General features: G+C 39.1%; 1 protein-coding gene across 1 annotated transcript in view; it reads left to right on the top strand.

Moving 5' to 3' along the window:
• scara5 (scavenger receptor class A, member 5 (putative)) overlaps nucleotides 1-18568 on the top strand; it is a 109263-nt gene that overhangs the window by 51511 nt on the left and 39184 nt on the right. Inside the window, exons 8-9 of the mRNA XM_085372056.1 lie at nucleotides 8237-8317; nucleotides 15456-15563. Of these exons, the coding sequence (XP_085228182.1) occupies nucleotides 8237-8317; nucleotides 15456-15563 (189 nt within the window). The remainder of the gene's footprint in view (nucleotides 1-8236; nucleotides 8318-15455; nucleotides 15564-18568) is intronic.

Here is an 18568-nt window from a genome sequence, read left to right as displayed (position 1 = left end):
TTACCTCAGTTTTGTTTTTGTTTAGCTGGAGAAAATTGTGGCACAACCAGTCATTAATTTCCTCAATGCATTTACCAAGAGCCTGTACAGGGCCTCGGTCTCCTGGTGACATTGTGATATATATTTGTGATTCATCTGCATAGCTGTGATAGTTTATTTTGTTGTTCTTTATAATCTGTGCCAGTGGGAGCATGTAAATGTTAAACAGAAGGGGTCCCAAGATGGAACCTTGGGGAACTCCACATGTGATGCTTGTCTGCTCAGATGTGAAGTTACCTATTGATACAAAGTATTTCCTGTTTTCTAAGTATGTTTTGAACCAGTTTAGTACAGTTCCTGAAAGACCTGCCCAGTTCTCCAGTCGTTTGAGTAATATGTTGTGGTCAACAGTATCAAATGCTGCACTGAGATCCAGTAAAACTAAGACTGACATTTTTCCACTATCTGTATTCAGACATATGTCATTAAACACTTTGGTCAGAGCGGTTTCAGTGCTCTGGTTCTGTCTAAAACCTGACTGGAAGGCATCATAGCAGTTATTCTGTTTTAAGAAGTAACTGAGCTGTTGAGAAACTGCTTTTTCAATGATCTTACTTAAAAATGGGAGATTTGAGATCGGCCTGTAGTTGTTCATTTGTGTCTTGTCAAGCTTGTCCTTTTTCAGTATAGGTTTAATTACAGCAGTTTTTAGTGGTTCTGGAAACACGCCTGATATTAAAGAAAAGTTGACGATCTGTAACAGGTCTGACTCTAAAGTCTTTGAGACCTTTTTGAAAAAACTTGTTGGCAGGACATCTAAACAGCAGGAGGAGGAGTTCAGTTGACCTAAGATGTCATCCAGGTCTTTGCTGTTAATAGGGTGAAACTGTTTGGTGGTGTTTGAACAGTTTTTCGGTGGACACAGTACATATCCTGGATCTGCTGTTGATGTACCAGTTGCTTGTCTAATCTTTTGGATTTTGTCTGTGAAGATTTGGCAAAGTCATTGCAGGCCACGGTCGAATGAAGTTCAGCTGCCACTGACACAGGAGGGTTTGTTAGCCTGTCAACTGTAGAAAATAAGACCCGAGCATTATGACTGTTTTTGGTGATGATGTCAGAGAAGTAGGACCTCCTTGCACTCCTCAGTTGTAAATTATAATTGTGAAGTTTCTCTTTATAGATGTCATAATGAACCTGGAGGTTTGTTTTTCTCCATCTGCGCTCAGCTTTCCTACACTCTCTTTTTTCATTTTTCACTAGTGTGGAGTTTCTCCATGGAGACTTCTTCCTTCCAGAGATAACCTTCACCTTAATGGGAGCAATAGTGTCCATTACATTTAACATTTTAGCACTGAAGCTATTGACGAGCTCATTGACTGAACCTCTGGACAGGCCAGGTGTTAATGGGAAGACCTGGTTAAAGATCTCACTACTGTTTTCAATTATACACTGTTTTGTGATCACTGCTGTTGATATATTTGTGTGGGCTGAGATTTTACTTTCAAAGAAAACACAGTAATGATCACACAGGCCCACATCAGACACAGTAACCTTTGAAATGCTTAGGCCTTTGGAGATCAGTAGGTCAAGAGTATGTCCTCTATTATGTGTGGCCTCTGTTACATGCTGAGTCAGCCCAAAGTTGCCCAGAGTGTTACTCAGGTCTTTAGTCCCTTTGTCCTGAGGGTTGTCCACATGGATGTTAAAATCCCCAACAATAATTACACAGTCAAAATCAACACAGATCACAGACAGCAGTTCACTGAGATCACTAAAAAAGTCTGTGCAGTATTTGGGAGGCCTGTAAACATTAAGAAACACAACTTTGGATGGGGCCTTCAGCTGTAAAGCCACATATTCAAAAGACTGAAAACTTCCAGGAGATAGCTGCTTACATTGAAATGATTCATTAAATAAGACAGCAACCCCTCCTCCTCTCCTGCTCACCCTGGCCTCACTGATAAAACTGTAGTTAGGAGGCGTCGTCTCGATGAGAACAGCTCCACTGTTACTTTGGTCCAACCAAGTTTCAGTTAAAAACATAAACTCAAGGCTGTGCTCAGTGATTAAATCATTAATTAAAAATGTTTTCCCAGCTAAAGATCTAACGTTTAATAAAGCCAACTTAAGTGTTTTAGAGGTATTACTTGTCCCCTCGTGTTTGGGAGCAGTCTGTGGCACACAAGGTATGTTTACTATGTTTAAAGATCTTTTAGAGTGCAGCTCTCTGTGTTTTGACCAGGCCACATGTCTCCTTCTGTCATCTAAAAGTACAGAAATTTTAAAACCTTCTAGTAAACAGGGTCCCAGCTTCTCCTGGGAAAAGTCACCACTGCCATAATCCTCGCAGCCCGGACCCTCCACACATCACACATCAGACTGCGGAGACAGGGCATGAAGAGGAACTAAGGGGGGCGAGGCTCTGCAATGTAACTTCGATTGCTCTGTTGAGGGCGGGGCTCGATGGCGAACCTTTGGCTGCTCCGGTGGGGGGTTTATGGGGGACAAAAAGGGATTGGGCCGGGGGGTAGATCTGAGCCTAGCATTGACCCGCTCCATCATCTCCTCAGTGAATTTCAGGTGTGGGGAGGAGGGAGAAAGGGAGGGGGAGGAGGGTGATGGCCTGTCAGGGGTTTGGGGGACTGGGGAAGGTCGTGGTCCCTGGTCCTGGTCGTTGGTGTTGTTGAGAGAGTTGGAGGCAAATAGGGACCCCTCTTCTTGCCTCTGATGTCTCTCCTTTCTGAAGCTCTTCTGGGGTGGGGGCAGATGAGGATCCTCCTCAAGGTTTCTGCTGGGCTTTGTCTGTTCTTGCAGTACTGTTTGTTCCTCTTTATGAGATAACTCCTCGTTCATCTCAGCCTTGGCACCAAGCACAGATGGATGACGTATGGAATAAAACAAGTTGGAGGTGAACAGTTTCACCCCTGACTTGTTAAAATTAAATCCATTTGCTTTAAACAGATGCCTGTGTTCCCAAAAATATTAAAATTCTTGATAAAATGCACTGAGTGGTCAGTACATGCTGATATAAGCCATTTATTCAGTGCAAACAACCTGCTGAATCTCTCGTCCCCTCCTGAATCTCTCGTCCCCTCCTCTGATGGGCGGTACAGGTCCACTGATGAATACAGCTGCATTCAGATAGTTTACAGTACTTAATAATCCAGTAAAGTCCCGTTTCAGAACCTCCGACTGTTGTTTGGACACATTGTTTGACCCTGTATGCAGAACAAGGTTTGTCACAGTTGGATATTCATCTGCAATTTGAAGAATTCTCTCCTTCAGGTTCTTGACCGTATCCTTAGGAAAGCAGAGGACTTGTGAGACAGAGTGTTCTTACCGCACATCCTTTACATCCTTTATGGCAGAGTCACCCACAATCAGAGTTTCAGGCCTAGCCTTTAGCATTCCCTGTGGCCTTTCACTTTTCAATAGATTTTCAGACCTTACTTTGCTACTTTTAGATGGATGGTTGTCCGATATAGATCCAGGGTCCTTTGATAGTGGAGCAAATCTGTTCTGCAGTTTGACATTCAGTTGTTTTGGAGGTTTGTTGTTAACCTTCCTATTCACGGTTGTCCAGTCCTGTTTCCTCTCGTATACAGGGGTAGAAGAGCTTCTCTGTCTCGTAGGAAGTGAAAGCCAGTCAGTTTCAGAGATTTCAGCTCGCTGTGCCCTGCTTGTGATACGTCCTCCCCCTTCCAGGAGACATGATTTATGTCTTGGTTTTGCACCAAGACAGTCCAAGGGGGGATCATCGCTTGAGGATTTATTATAATGCACAGTCTACTTTCTTGGTCATGTTATCTGTGCTCCTTAGCTGTGTACTAGCTTGCTCATCACCATTGTTTTGAATCAAAGGCAAGGTTGTTTCATTTCCACACAGTCCATTTACCTCCACGTTTACTTCTAAACGATGAATTTTTGTCTCCAGTACTGCAATCTTCTGCAGGAGGCTGTGGTAGTCATCTGTGGAGAGGGAAGGCATCTTGTTGCTAGTTAGCCTAGCGGTTAGCACCTTTCCAGGCTATTGAGGCTGTTCGGTGCCCAGACGCTGTAATCAGGCTTCAGCTGTGTGTAGGCCACAGACACACGTTAAGAACTGTTAAGAACACTTTAGTCCTAATGATCTATAAGTGTCCAGTGTCCAGAAGCTATCGCAGGTAAGCTCATACGGAAGAAAGATAAAAAAATTAAAGGAAAAAAATTAAAATAAATATCAATAAAAGAAGGAAAGCAAATCAATAAAAGAAGCAAAGCATTCTCAACTAACATCAACACAGGTGATGCCTTGTGTCATTTGTTATTGTGGTAAATTAGATGATCTTTTTTCTGGACTGCACATGTGTAGACAAAACAAAACGAGCTGTTGGGCCACACTTCAGATTTGTAACAAGACTGGATATTGGACGGAGGCGCCTGAACTCTTCACTGGAATTGCATTCTTGGACCGAGCTGTCAGATGTTTTCAGGCTGATCCAGGAGGGGCCACTGGGCTTGTTATTGTTGAAACCCTGTCAGCTGACTAGTGTCTTCGAGAGCCAGAAGATTATTAATGTGAAACTCTGCTTAAACAAACTTTTACAGACCACCAGAGTAAAATGTCTTCTCAAAAGATTAGGCTTAAAAGCCAAAAGCCTTTTGGCTGGTGTCAGTGCATTTTTGTTACTATGAGTGGATGTGATGGGGATTCAGACATGAGCAGCATGTCCTGCTCAGATGTACTTCCTTTCAAATGTATTGATTTATTGCTTACTAGCCGCAAATCTTTCTATCCCTATAAGGTCTGGGCCATCATATGTAATAAACCTAAACTTAACCCAACCTAGAAAGGCAAAACTGTCTCAGTCATGTGAAAAACAAAGTTTTCACAAGACTATACAGTGAAATAATCGTTTATAACATCTTTTTAAGATTGCTTTAGTTCATTGCCATTGCAGCATCAGTTTATGCAAAGCTCTCTGAAGGTCCTGCTATCCCTATTTTCAGAGTGGAGATCTGGACTGTGGGCCATTGCAACAACTTGATCCTTTTCCTCTTTCAGTCATTTTGTTGGCGATCATTGTCCTGTTGCTGGTGTCGGACAGTTGGACTCACATTTTACTCTGGAATTCTTTGGCATGTAGAGGAGTTCAAGATTGACTCAATGACTGTATCCAGGTCCTGGTCATGTGGTTGCACAACAAGCCCAAATCTTCCCCTCTCCACCACCATGCTGACATGAACTATGTGCTTATAGGCTGTGTGCTAGGCATAGTGGATCTTCACTTTGAGTTTGTTCTGGTAACACTTCCAAATCCGCCTTAATTTTACTTAATTTTACTGTCATGAACTTTAACATTTAACATGGTAACTGTGGCTTATAGTGTCTGAGACGTAGCTTCTGAGGTTTTAGCAGTTTCTCTGAACATTGCAAAGTCAGCATGCTGCTTCTTACCTTCAGTAACTCCAATGGAAGCAATAAGGTTGTAGTTTGTTTTTTTGGGTTTTTTTTTTTTAAAAGGACTGTACTCTGGTTGCCTAAAGCTGAAGTAAGCGTTGGGTTGTCAGTATTTTGAAAAAAAAAATACATGTGTGTGTGGGTCCAAAGAAAAATTGTGGGATTAAAGAAAATTGCTAAGGAATTACTGACTGAGTGAACAGGGTATTATTTATGGCAAATCCAGCTCAGGACGTGTGCACAAAGGCTTTAATGGAAACCTTTTCTGACACATCACTTTCTAAAATATTTATGTACACTTGGTAGATTCAGTCCTTTGCCTAATTTAACAACTACTGCATTTAAATATAGTTTTTGTTACAGATCAGTTAGCCAATTTTTCATCATTCCAATTCATCATTTGGTCATCTGCCTGTCATGACTTTAAAATGCCTGATGTATTTTTATCAACTGTAATCAAGCCAATTTAATTTATGTCAGTTTTACAACTAATTTAATGGTGTCAAACTCATTTTGGTTCAGAGGCTGCACACAGTCCAGTTCAATCTAAAGTGCACCCGTCCAATTAAACTATTCCCTAATAACCTATTAAGAGGTTTAAGTACTTTTTAAAAACATTTACATTTCACATTCAGAAGGAAATTCAGACTCTCTTGAGATGGAAGTTCAAAATACATGTCCTTCTTGGCAATTTTCACAATTAAAAAGCCATAAAGTCGACTCTTTTGGCCACGTTTGACTTTGCTGCTTTTGGCACAGCTGATAATGATATTCTAATTAAGAGACTTAAGCTCTTAATATATTCGAGTATATCAAGAGCTTTTCAGTTGTTTCTTCTAATTTTGTTTCCACTCTTGTAACTTTACTTTGTGGTGTGCCCCAAGGTACGGTTCTGAGGTCTGTCTTGTTTGCTTTGTATATGCGTCCACTTGGACACATCCTGAATACCTCTGAAGGCATCTCATTGTTACACAGATAATAGTTGTACATTTAATTTAAACCCCAGAATGTAGCCAAATTTTCTGTCCTCAGGACTGCATCCATGTTATAAAGAACAGGATGGAAGCCAAACATCTGTCTTTAAATACTAACATAAGAACGAAGGTTCTTATCTGTGCCCCTGACAACTTCATTTCCACACTTATTGAGAATTTTGGACGCATTTCATGTTCAGTTCTCCTGACTGTGAGAAATTTGGGTGTTACTTTTGATCAGGCATTGAGTTTTGATAAGAATGTTGGCTGTATTATATAAATGTGTTTTTATCATCTGCAGAACATTGGCAGTATTAAGTATATTCTGATTACACATACTTTTATTTCATCATGCCCTTATTATTGTGATTCATTATTCCTATGCCTGCAAAAATCATCCCTGGATCACTTACAAATAGTACAGAATGCTGCTGCAAGTCTTCTCATCAGGTGCACCAAAAGCTTCCATGTGACACTGATTCTGACCTCTTTATGTTAAAGTTTAGGATTCAGTTTAAGATTTCGAGGATCACATTCAGATCTGTCCCTATATTAGTGATCTACTACATCTATAAGTAACTACTAGGTTATTCAGTGCTTGTTGCTTGTACAAAGGTCCAGGTTAAGGACAAAAAACAGAATGCAGGTTTGTGATTGTGACTCCCAGGTTGTGGAACTCTCTCTCATTGGACCTAAACTTCTTTTTAAAGGTATCGACGGTGTCCACAGGTCGTAAGAGTAACTTGTGAAGGCTTGCTTTTATTTAGTTTTATCCATTTATACTGTTTTAATTGTTGTATTTTATTTTATATAGCAATTTGTCATAATTGGGAGACAAAAATACAAAATCCTCAACCCACTAGTTGAGGATTTTTTGACCGTGTTTTTGCAGCTTATACCTATTCTTTAAATCAGAAATCTGCAAATTAGAGTCATGAAGGATCAGAACCACAGGACACTAACAGGTCCTCAGATTTCTCAGCTTTCCCACAAGCCAAGTTCTGGTCCACATTGTTTAACATGTGGTTTTCATTGTAGCCATATCTCTCCTCTCGCTCTCCTTCTCTCTTTATTTGACTTTTCTCACTCAGTCTCTGGAGTCGTCCAAGTATAACAAATGCTTGGACCGAAGCCCTAGCCCAGTTGTAAGACCCACTTTGGCCTTCATTTGCCAGATATGTCACTTTTTGTGTGTGATAGGCTCTGTAATAAATATAAATATAGTTTTGTGACATGAATAAAGTTATTATCTGCCTGCATTAAAGGTCTGGTTCCATGTATTAACTTCTCAAGGGATAATCTACATGTTCCTCATCCAACATGCTAGATAATAATAATGAAGGCACCATAAAGCATACTTTTAATGTATAATTAACCCTAATGCACTTTCTATAAATCAAAAAGCTCTTATTTAATCACCAAGAAAAGATATTTCCTCAGCAGGTCATCAATAAAAAAGTTATTTGTAGCCTTTTTCAGACCTCAAGATAACAGGTGACTTATTTTCATTCAAAGTTCTGTTATATCTTTTAGTAAAGCAACAGAAACATCACATGTAGACACAACATGAAAAGCATTATTTATATTACTTAAATCTATGTTTCTGACTCAACATCATTACAAAACAGTTCTGTTTTAAATGGGATTATCTTTGTTTGCATAATAACATAAACATAAAATCACTAACAAACTGATGATTTGTCTCTTTGTCAACATATTACTTAATTTTACATTTTAAAAAAGAGAGAAAAGCTTTAAAGAAGTATGCCTCCTATTGAAGACAAGTTGTCTTGCAGCATTCAAGTTATTTATTACAATTTTTTTTTCCTTCTTTATACAGGACCTCCAGGGCCTAAGGGAGAGAAAGGGGACACTGGAGAATTGGGCCCCCCTGGGGTTCCTGGTTTGACTGGCTTGAGAGGTGAGTATGACCAGCCATTTATTGAGAAACATTTCATAGTGAAGTTTTCAATTACTGCTCCAACAGAAAATTAGCGGATTAGTTGGGCAGCACGGTGGCACGGTGGTTAGCACTGTTGCCGCACAGCAAGAAGGTCCTGAGTTCAATTCCACCATCAGGCCGGGGTCTTTCTGTGTAGAGTTTGCATGTTCTCCCCGTGTTTGTGTGGGTTCTCTCCGGGTACTCCGGCTTCCTCCCACCGTCCAAAGACATGCAGCTTGTGGGGATAGGTTAATTGGATAATCCAAATTGCCACTAGGTGTGAATGGTTGTCTGTCCCTGTGTGTTAGTCCTGCGACAGACTGGCGGCCTGTCCAGGGTGTACCCCGCCTTTTGCCCTATGACAGCTGGGATAGGCTCCAGCGCCCCCCGCGACCCTGAAAAGGATAAGCGGAAGCGGATGGATGAATAGAAAATTAGTCCGTAAAAGGTGTCACAAATCCCATGACGATTAAATAACTTGATTCCGTAATTCCAGAAAGTTGATTTTGTTTATTTGGATGTAGTGTTTTCAGTGGGAGAAAAGTTTGACTTCTTCAGGAGACTGAAGAAGTCAAACTGAAAAAGTCAATTGAAAACACATCCAGATGAACAGAATCCACTTTTTTGGGATTTCCTTACCTGGATGATTGAGCAGGCATCCAAACAACTTGATTCTAATGTTTTATTACTCTGGCCGTTTGGTGATTTTCCTACATTGTTTTTTATATCCTTTATATCCTTTTGTCTTGACCAGCTTTTCTCCACATAAGAAGTTTCTAACCTGAGTCAGATTGATAAACTCTCTCTAAAAGCACATATTGTATATTCATTTTGAACTGTTTAAGCATTTAAAATAGCAACTCAGAATGTGGTGATTTCAGGATGTTGAAAAACATTTAAACATGCCTGTGAACAAAAGCAGATAAAAAAAAAACTGTTCCCTCATGAAGATATGTTGAAGTTTATTTTTATCTAGTTAAAATAAACTTATCTAGTCCTTATCTGTATTTTATCTAGATTAATCTTCCTTCATTTGTATCAATAGGTAACTTCACATCTGAGCAGACAAGTATCACATGTGGAGTTCCCCAAGGTTCCATCTTGGGACCCCTTCTGTTTAACATCTACATGCTCCCACTGGCACAGATTATAAACAACAACAAAATAAACTATCACAGCTATGCAGATGACACACAAATATATATCACAATGTCACCAGGAGACCGAGGCCCTGTACAGGCTCTTGGTAAATGCATTGAGGAAATCAATGACTGGTTGTGCCACAATTTTCTCCAGCTAAACAAAAACAAAACTGAGGTAATAGTCTTTGGCGCCAAAGAAAAACGATTACAGGTCACCAGAGAACTTCAATCTATACATCTAAAAACCACAAACCAGGCGAGAAATTTGGGTGTAGTGATGGATGCAGACCTAAACTTAGAAAAACACATTAAGACAATAACAAAGTCAGCTTACTATCACCTCAAGAATATATCAAGGATAAAAGATCTGATGTCTCAACAGGACCTGGAAAAACTAGTCCATGCATTCATCTTTAGTAGGCTTGATTACTGTAACAGCATCTTTACAGGTCTACCTAAAAAATCAGTCAGACAACTACAGCTCATTCAGAACTCTGCTGCTCGAGTCCTCACTAAGACCAAAAAAGTGGACCACATCAGTCCAGCTCTGAGGTCCTTACACTGGCTGCCTGTCCGTCAGAGGATAGACTTTAAAGTTCTGATGCTGGCCTATAAAGCTCTGAATGGTTTAGGACCAAAATACATCAATGACCTCCTGACCCAGTATGAACCATCCAGATCCCTCAGGTCATCTGGATCCGGTCTTTTATCAGTTCCCAGAATCAGAACCAGACACGGAGAAGCTGCATTCAGCTTTTATGCTCCTTATATCTGGAACAAACTCCCAGAAAGCCTCAGATCAGCTGAAACACTCAGTTTATTTAAATCCAGGTTGAAGACTCACCTGTTCTCAGCTGCATTTGAATAAAGCACCAAATCCACACTTTAAGCTTAAATTTCAAAACTTACATTTAACTACTGATTTTATCTACTGTTCTGATTTTATCTGTTTTGATTTTATATACTGTTGTTTGTTTGTTTGTTTGTTTGTTAATTAGTTAGTTAGTTTATTTGCTTGTTTTAATCAATTTTAAATCATGCTTTTTATTTGTTCTTGTTTCTAATGTCTCTGTAAAGCACTTTGAATCACCTTGTTGTTGAATTGTGCTATACAAATAAACTTGCCTTGCCTTGCCTTGCCTTGCCTTGCCTTCAAGTAGAAGGTATAGAAATGTAAAAAATAGATGGATTTAATACTTCAAACCTTCATCCTGATCTGCTTAACTTGTGGGAGTTGATGTAGTTTCCCAGCTTTGGAAGACACGTGCAAATTATCTGAACACAAAAAAGAAAGGAGGGTAAGGAAGGGTCTTGGCGTGAAGGTTCCACAAAAAAAGTTCCATATGATCTATAAAATATTGCTAAACTATATATGTGAATATCTCAAATTTAAGAGATACAAGACTTTTTTGGAATACCAGGATTTATGTTTGAGTGACACGAAAGATGAAAAATTAGACACTTTCTGTTTTTAAGCTCCCTCTGGTTATGTTACATGCAGTTGCATTCATAACACTATGAGTGGAAAGAATTAAAGGTCATATAAAGCTGCTTAAGAAAACAAAGTGCAGACTTTGGGTGGGGATTTATTTTTACACAGGGCCAGTGAGACGTGTCATCTGTCTTAGTCTTGCAGGTAATTCCCCCAAAAATACAGCTTAAACCATCATGCATTCACAGTGAGCAGCTCCAAAACATGACATGGCTATTTTTCATTGATATGGTGTGATACAAACAATAACATCATGATTCCAGATGTTCTGGGTCCCCCTTTCAGCCTGGTACCTCTTGAATCATCACCCCTCAGGTTGTCTCCTGTCATCATCCATCCACATTCCCTGGCTGAAAATGAACATTTCCAAGAAGCATTATCTTCCTGTTGAAAGGGGACCACCCCCCCTCCCATCTCAGCCCATAGTTCCAGGAAAAAGTGAAAAAAAAAAAAAAAGAATTGCTAACGTGAGTGTTTACAAAGGCCTAACATTTGTAAGAATCTAGCAAAGTGAATGGAACCAAACCCTCTGCAAGACCAAAGCAAAGACAGAAAAATGAAACCCCCAATGTTAACTTCAGTGAAAAAGGGCTTTTTAGAGGGGAGATGGTTTTTAATCAAAACAGTTAGTAGCAGTAAGTCCGTTTGGGTTCAGCTGTTTTTGTTTGACTCAATTAAAGCTATTTTCCTTAAATTCTTAACATTTCTAACAACCAAGAATTCCTGCAGGTCATACCAGACCACACCAAATAAGTCTAAGCAATCATAATACGATGTACAGCATAAAATGGAAAAACATATTAATTCAGATTTAATAGTCCAAAGACACAAAGACAGGATGAGAGCTTAGCGATACAGTCTGCAGGTGGTTTTCACTGAATATGGAAACTGGTCAACTGAGAAAATATACTACGCTACTACTATCCTGCTACATACAATTTTACACAATTTAATCTGTTATAGGAGTATGTGTTTTTGTCTTTTATTTATGTTCACATGCTTCTCAATGTTTGGTTTTGTTGATTAATCTAATATTGTATCAGCCTGTCAGACTATAGAGGAAAATTAGCTTGTGTGGCTAAATCTGACATATGTGCATGATGACTTTAAGTGCTTGTTAACATGCATATCCTTTTTTTTTTTTTTTAAATAAATACAAACATAAAGAAACTTACAAAAGACTATGAAAATCCAACCTGAACAGACCAAAACAGTGTGGGAACATCTTCACCAATTAAAAGAGGACAGTTAACTTAACATGCAGTGTTTTTTACCGAAGCGGGCTCTTTGCATCCCTGAGGTCTAACAAATCTACTGAATACATTTTCTGCCTCCCACTGTGTGAGTTTTGCTGACACGTTACTTCCTTCCTTCATGCGTTGCACCCACTGACTACTTGGACTACCAATTAGACAAGATGACTGTCAATCAGCCTTTGTTAATGTTAGCAGTAATAAAGCACAAAACAAAAACTACAGTTTAACTGTCATGAATGACAGTTTTGTATTTCAACAGATGGAGTGGTATATGGATTATTCTAGTTCCCAAAAAGAATGGTTTGCAAGTGACATAAACCTATATGTTATTAACAACAGAAAACAAATCAAATGTTTAAGCTAAGAAAATGTGCTGGGTTTTTTTATACCACTTCCTTACATGTTACTGCCATCAAATGGAAAGTGACGTTTTTTTCTTAAAATTTTAGATTTACTCAAGCGAAACATTTAATATGTTATCCGTGTGAAATAAATACTTTCAGTATATCCTAAACCTGCCATTATCTCAAATTAGTTTTAAGAATAAAAATGAATAGCGGGAGTTTTATTCACAAACATTATTATCAAAAACAAAATATGTACAGTAAACTTAAGTCAACTTACAGCTTAAAATTTATTTTGAACAATTTCTGATTCATACTTTATGATTACTACTGTAGCACACACACAATCCTGAAAAACTAGAGATCATCTTGAGAAAATAGACAAACCAGTGGCCTATACATAAAATCATTGCTGTGTAGCACTTCTGGTGGTGAAAATGGGGAATTTTAATCATCTATTTCACCAAACACTCCTGAAACACACATTTTCTCCCTCCATACTATGAAAATAAATATTTTTTATGCATGTGACACAATCTGATGTCAAGTCTTTATGAATCCCATTACACACATTAGCTCTTTACAGGAACTTGGTGTCTTGTAAACTGAAGCTTCCCATAACCTTGAATCTTGGTTCAGTTCTGCTTTTCTTGTTTTGGGCATAGGGGACAAACTGCATTTGACATTGTGTTGAAATGTTAAAACACTTTGAGGACTCCATGTACAACACAACGTGAAATACGTTTACTTGTATGTTGGTGCGTCTCTTATAAATCCAAGTTATATATCTTTTTACTGTGTTTACCAAGAAGAAAGTCAACCACACAAGCTTACAGGTCCAATTCTGAGGCTGTTCTTCCACTAAGAGAATGTTAATTCTGATAAATACTTTCGCTTCTTCGGTCAGATGCAGTACTTTCTAACTGTAAATGTATTAAAAATACGTGAAAAAATATTTTTAAAAATTATTCACAAAGATTACTTAATATGAAGGCAATAGGCAGAGTGTTACAGGCATAGCCCTAAAGAATGTAGCCTCATGGGCAGTGTAGTCCGTGTTGCAGGGAGAATGGACTGCCATACCCGCTATGTGTCTGTGAGCGCGAGGAGGGAGAAAAGGGAGAGTCGAAAAGTACGAGCTGTCATCGAGCCGAAACGGGAGCTGGAAGCATGTAAATATAATAATAACCACTGCAGCCAAGAAGACTGCCTGACGAGCCCAGTTGTAAGTAAGCTATTAAGACTCGACTGTACACCGTGTTCGTGTTTTCCTCCGAAACAATAAGTTCCGTTGGAGCAGCCTTTCAATGCCTCTCTCTGTCTCTCGCTAGCAAAGTTGACCCAGACAACAAAGTAAAGCTAATTTTCGGCTACGAACCGACACAAACCCGACTTATTAGCCAGAGGTCCCTTTACTACGGTTCCGAGCCCCGGACCTGTTTTATATATGCGCAAAATAGTTTTCTATAGGAGATCGCTGCAAAACGTGCAGCCTTAACTAATGTCCACCCTACTGTTACTCATTTATATTAAGATTTAAAAATCTATTTGGTATTGGTATGGCGAATATCATTCAGTAATAGTAATAAATCACACAGCAATAGTACATTCATGTAGTTGTAAAAAGCTTGATAATATATTAAGTAATCCAAAGTATTCAGAATACGTTACTCTCATTGAGTAAAGTAACCTTCCCAACACTGCCTATTCTTCAAATTTTTTTTTTTTTTTTTGCCTATTGTTCAAACTAATGACCTTAGCAATGTTAGTTTATGTTATCTGTTTATTTTATGTTGACTGTTGTTTCCAGTTCTAAAAAGAATAATCAATTCTAATAACCTAGATCTACACATTGTGTTTATATTGTGCTACATGGAGTTCTGTTGCTCCACTTGCACCGAAGCCAAAGGAATGTGTCATCACATCCAGCAGGACGCTTGACATGTGGAGCAGTCCAGTTGGACTCGCCTGCAGAACAAAAAGAACATTTCTGCCCTGGATCCCAATTATGATAGATAGCATTTTCCCAGTGGGTTTTTGAGTTGAACTGAGTTATATGGCCTCATCCATCATCGGTTTATTTTGCGTTTCTGGCTCTAATGCCTAATTATTTTATTCTTATTTCTGAACAGTCACAACAGTGTAATCAGAGCGTGTCAGAACACAGCGACATTTTAAAAAGATTTCTCTCACCTCAGCGGCGTAATCAATAACTCATTACCACACTAATTTTGAGACATTTCACTGTGCTTACTCTAAACAAATGTTCTCATTGTATGCCACAGGGTATGGAGTGGATATGTTTTAGGAGCAAAACAAAAGATGTTTTTCGTGTATTCCAGATGGTGGAACATGAGCAGGACTAATATTAACAGGACTTCCAAAACCTTAATACACTTTAAAGAATAATATAGAGTTTGTTTGCTGTGTTGGAATGACATAGATAGGACTGGGAGACCTGATGACTGGACCCTAACAGAAATTCAGTAATTGTTTATTTACACCATGGATCCACATTACAGCTAATGAAAACCATGATTAGATCAAGTATGTTCCAGTCTGGTTCAGTTAGTGTTGACACTCAGGCGATAAAATCTTCACTCCCCTCTAGAGTTTACAATTCTTTTCATCCTCATCCATTCTTCCACATCTTTTCTTTTTCCACATGAATTGCAGTACAGATCTGCAAGCTGAAGAATCAGTGTGTCATCAAATTTGCCTGTCTGTTGACTCAGTAGCTCCATTCTGGCTGCCAGTAACAGAAGAAAGTGTACAAAATAGTCCATATGAGTGGGGTCTCTGGCCTTTTTAGAATGGCAGTTGCAAAATACAGGCAGGTTTTGTTTTTGTTTTTTTTTTCATGATTGTCTGTTTGTGTTTCAGGATTTACCGGAGAAAAAGGCAACCAGGGCCCTCGGGGAATGAAAGGGTCTGGTGGGGTTGATGGCATGCCGGGAGAAAGAGGAGACGTTGGACCTGCCGGGCCTAAAGGTACATTTGTGGTGCGAGTCGTGATACTAATAGTTTGGAGTTTAATACTAATTAACTTGGCCTGGTCTTATGAGCTCACTGATATTTATGCATGCAAATATGAGAAAGCCAAGTACTGGAAAAGCAAGAGCATACAATACAGAGCTGCTAGAAGGTTGCCGTCCCTTCGCAGGTAACGGTGAGGGTCATATACCAGTCAGAAGGTCAATATATTGATATCACTGACTAATTCAATCTACGTATCAAAGTATCGAGTGGCACCTGATGCCCCCGTGTATGTGTTCAAGTACAGCAAAAAGGTGAATGTGTGGAAAAGGTCATTCCAAGCATGACACAGAAAGAAATCTAGGCAAGTATCAACAAATCAGAGAGAGAGATTCAAATCAAACAATTAGATGGTGACATTCAAATCCACCATACCTCATCACTTTTCATTGTTGTGTGTGAAGCAGCACTTACAAAAAGCACAAGTTACCACTTTCTACTTTCTTTGTCACTTACTTTGAAACTGGCTTGGCACTGCTCTCTCAAAACAGCTTTTAAAATCTGAATCATATCAACCGGGTTTAAAAACCCTGAGCATCCTGAAAATCTTCTCTGCAGATCTGTGTTTATTTTTGTTCCTATTTTTTTTTTTTTAAAGCGAGTCAAAAGAAGTAGTTAATGCAAGAACAGCTAAATGGCACTCTTAGTCAAATGTGTACAGATCAACCAGCATAAGGTGTCTGCTTTTAAAAAGACATTGTTTGGAAGAAGATACATTTTCCTTCAATTTTATTGTAAAATTATTCCTATACAGTAAAAATTGTGGGCTTAGCAGGTTATTTCTGCTTCTTGCTCTCTGGTTAATCTGTTCGCTCTTGTGCAGAGAGAAAGAATTTTTTTTCATTACAACAACATAGAGTGTAATCTTTGCTTTAAAACTATGTAGGCAGTTGTGTGTTTGTGGAGCAACAGCAGTAGCCACATTAAAATAAGTTAGTCATACTCTCACACAGCAGCTCATCAGTACGGATGTCCTTTTTCTCCCTGTAGTCTTGTATAAATCACAAATTAATCTTAACAACACTTGCCTACTGAAAGACTCAGTCCTCAGATGACTCCATGACTTGTTGACCTTTATGTCACTGAAAAAGTTCCGTACCAGGATTTATCAGGAACACAACACTTCTTACATCACCAACAGGTGCTACTGTTTGCTTTTTGTCTTTAGCCATGGGAGCTATATTCGCTTATACTCTCCCATTTATTCAAGCAAAACACCTGTCTCTACTTATCTAATAGGTTTTCCATTCAATGAAATGCAAGAAATTATTGGATGTTACCAGAAACCGTGATTATCAACTAAACAGCTGGAAAGCAACAATATTTCTATATTATTAGCTCCAATGGAACAACTGTCAGAAAAAGAGAGGAAAACTTGTTGATGCGTGTGTACGTACTCATTTTCCAGTATGCACTAATCCAGCCAGTTTTTCTTACTGCCCCCATCCATCATGTTGTCATGACACAACCCCTCCAAATCTACCATGGAAATTAAGATCCAAGAAGCATGCACTTAAACAAATTTCAACCACATTCTGACACAGAAACCTGAATAACATATTTAAAGGTACTTTTGAATAGAACCCACACACCTTTATCATTATAATAGGATCATATTTTATATGTGGCAAAATCCATAATGAAGAACTAATACTGTCTGACAACTCAGTATATCACTATATACAGTGTGGGGAATTTACCAGTAGTTTTCCATTCCACTCTGTAAATGTTTTTACATGTTTTCCACAATGTGAGAACAAGGATAAATGCCATCTTTAAGCTTGGATAGTGTCCATTATGTTGTTATTTCTTATTTTCTGTCTTTATACTCTCTCATCATCTCTCTAAATCTACATAAACCCCATCGGGGGCTGGACAGCGCCAATGATAACAAACACACACTGAGATAAACACAGCTCTGAATTAATCATAGCCGTGACTAATATGATAAGGCACTGCAGTCTAAGAGTTTCTTGTGTGGACATGTCACTGTGTATGTATGCGTGTAATGTGTCTTTAGCCGACAGCTGTTGCCAATCAGATCGGGGTTTGGCTGAATTGTCCAGTGTTAAGTCCCACAGTCCAAATGTTGGCCGGTAGCTCTTGAAATCTTGGACCTGTTGTCTCCTGCACTTAGCTGTTATGACCTTTTTTAGGCATTTTTACATAGTGTAAAATAATGTGCCTTTTCATGCTCATTTTATACAAATGTAAAAGACTGTTTTTATTGTGTTTACTAGAAGAAAGATGCTAAAGCACCAGGAGAATAAGATAAAATGAGACAAAAACCAAATATCTGGTGGCAGAAGGGTCATACTGTGGGGTCTCCTAATAGACCCCATTGTTAGGACTAATTCCTGGTAGAAAATTCGAGTTTGAAAGCACCGGACACTTCATCAGCTTGAATTATACCACAATGCAACACAATAGTGATACGGATAATGGATATGCTCGATGGCAATCGAGGAGATCTACCTTCAGTTCTTTAAATCAAATTTATAATGAAGTAGGCCATATGAAGAGGATGCTAGGGAAAGGGCACATAATGCTGTTGTTACTCCTTAAGGCAGGAGTGGGGGAACTCCAGGCCTCAAGGGCCAGTGTCCTGTGTTTAGATATCACCCTGGGTCATCACACCTGAATCAAATGATTAGTTCATTACCAGGCATCTGGAGAACTTCAACACATGTTGAGGAGGTAATTTAGCCATTTAAAACAGCTGTGTTGGATCAAGGACACATCTAAAACCTGCAGGACACCGGCCCTCGAGGCCTGGAGTTCCCCCACTCCTGCCTTAAGTGCACACCAAAAGTATTAAAATGTTAATGTTAAATAATCTCACGGGCGATCGTGGCTGAAGAGTTCGGAGTTCGCCTTGTAATCGGAAAGATTCCCGGTTCAAGCCCTGGCTTGGACTCTCTCGGTCCTTCGGCAAGATACTTCACCCGTTGCCTACTGGT

Source organism: Diplotaxodon limnothrissa, linkage group LG15 (genome assembly GCF_057381915.1).
Source record: "Diplotaxodon limnothrissa isolate DT_005_m linkage group LG15, D_limnothrissa_male_GT1.1, whole genome shotgun sequence".
Lineage (NCBI taxonomy): Eukaryota > Metazoa > Chordata > Actinopteri > Cichliformes > Cichlidae > Diplotaxodon > Diplotaxodon limnothrissa.
Note: the sequence above shows the minus strand (reverse complement) of the source record. Positions and strands in the feature narration are given on the sequence as shown.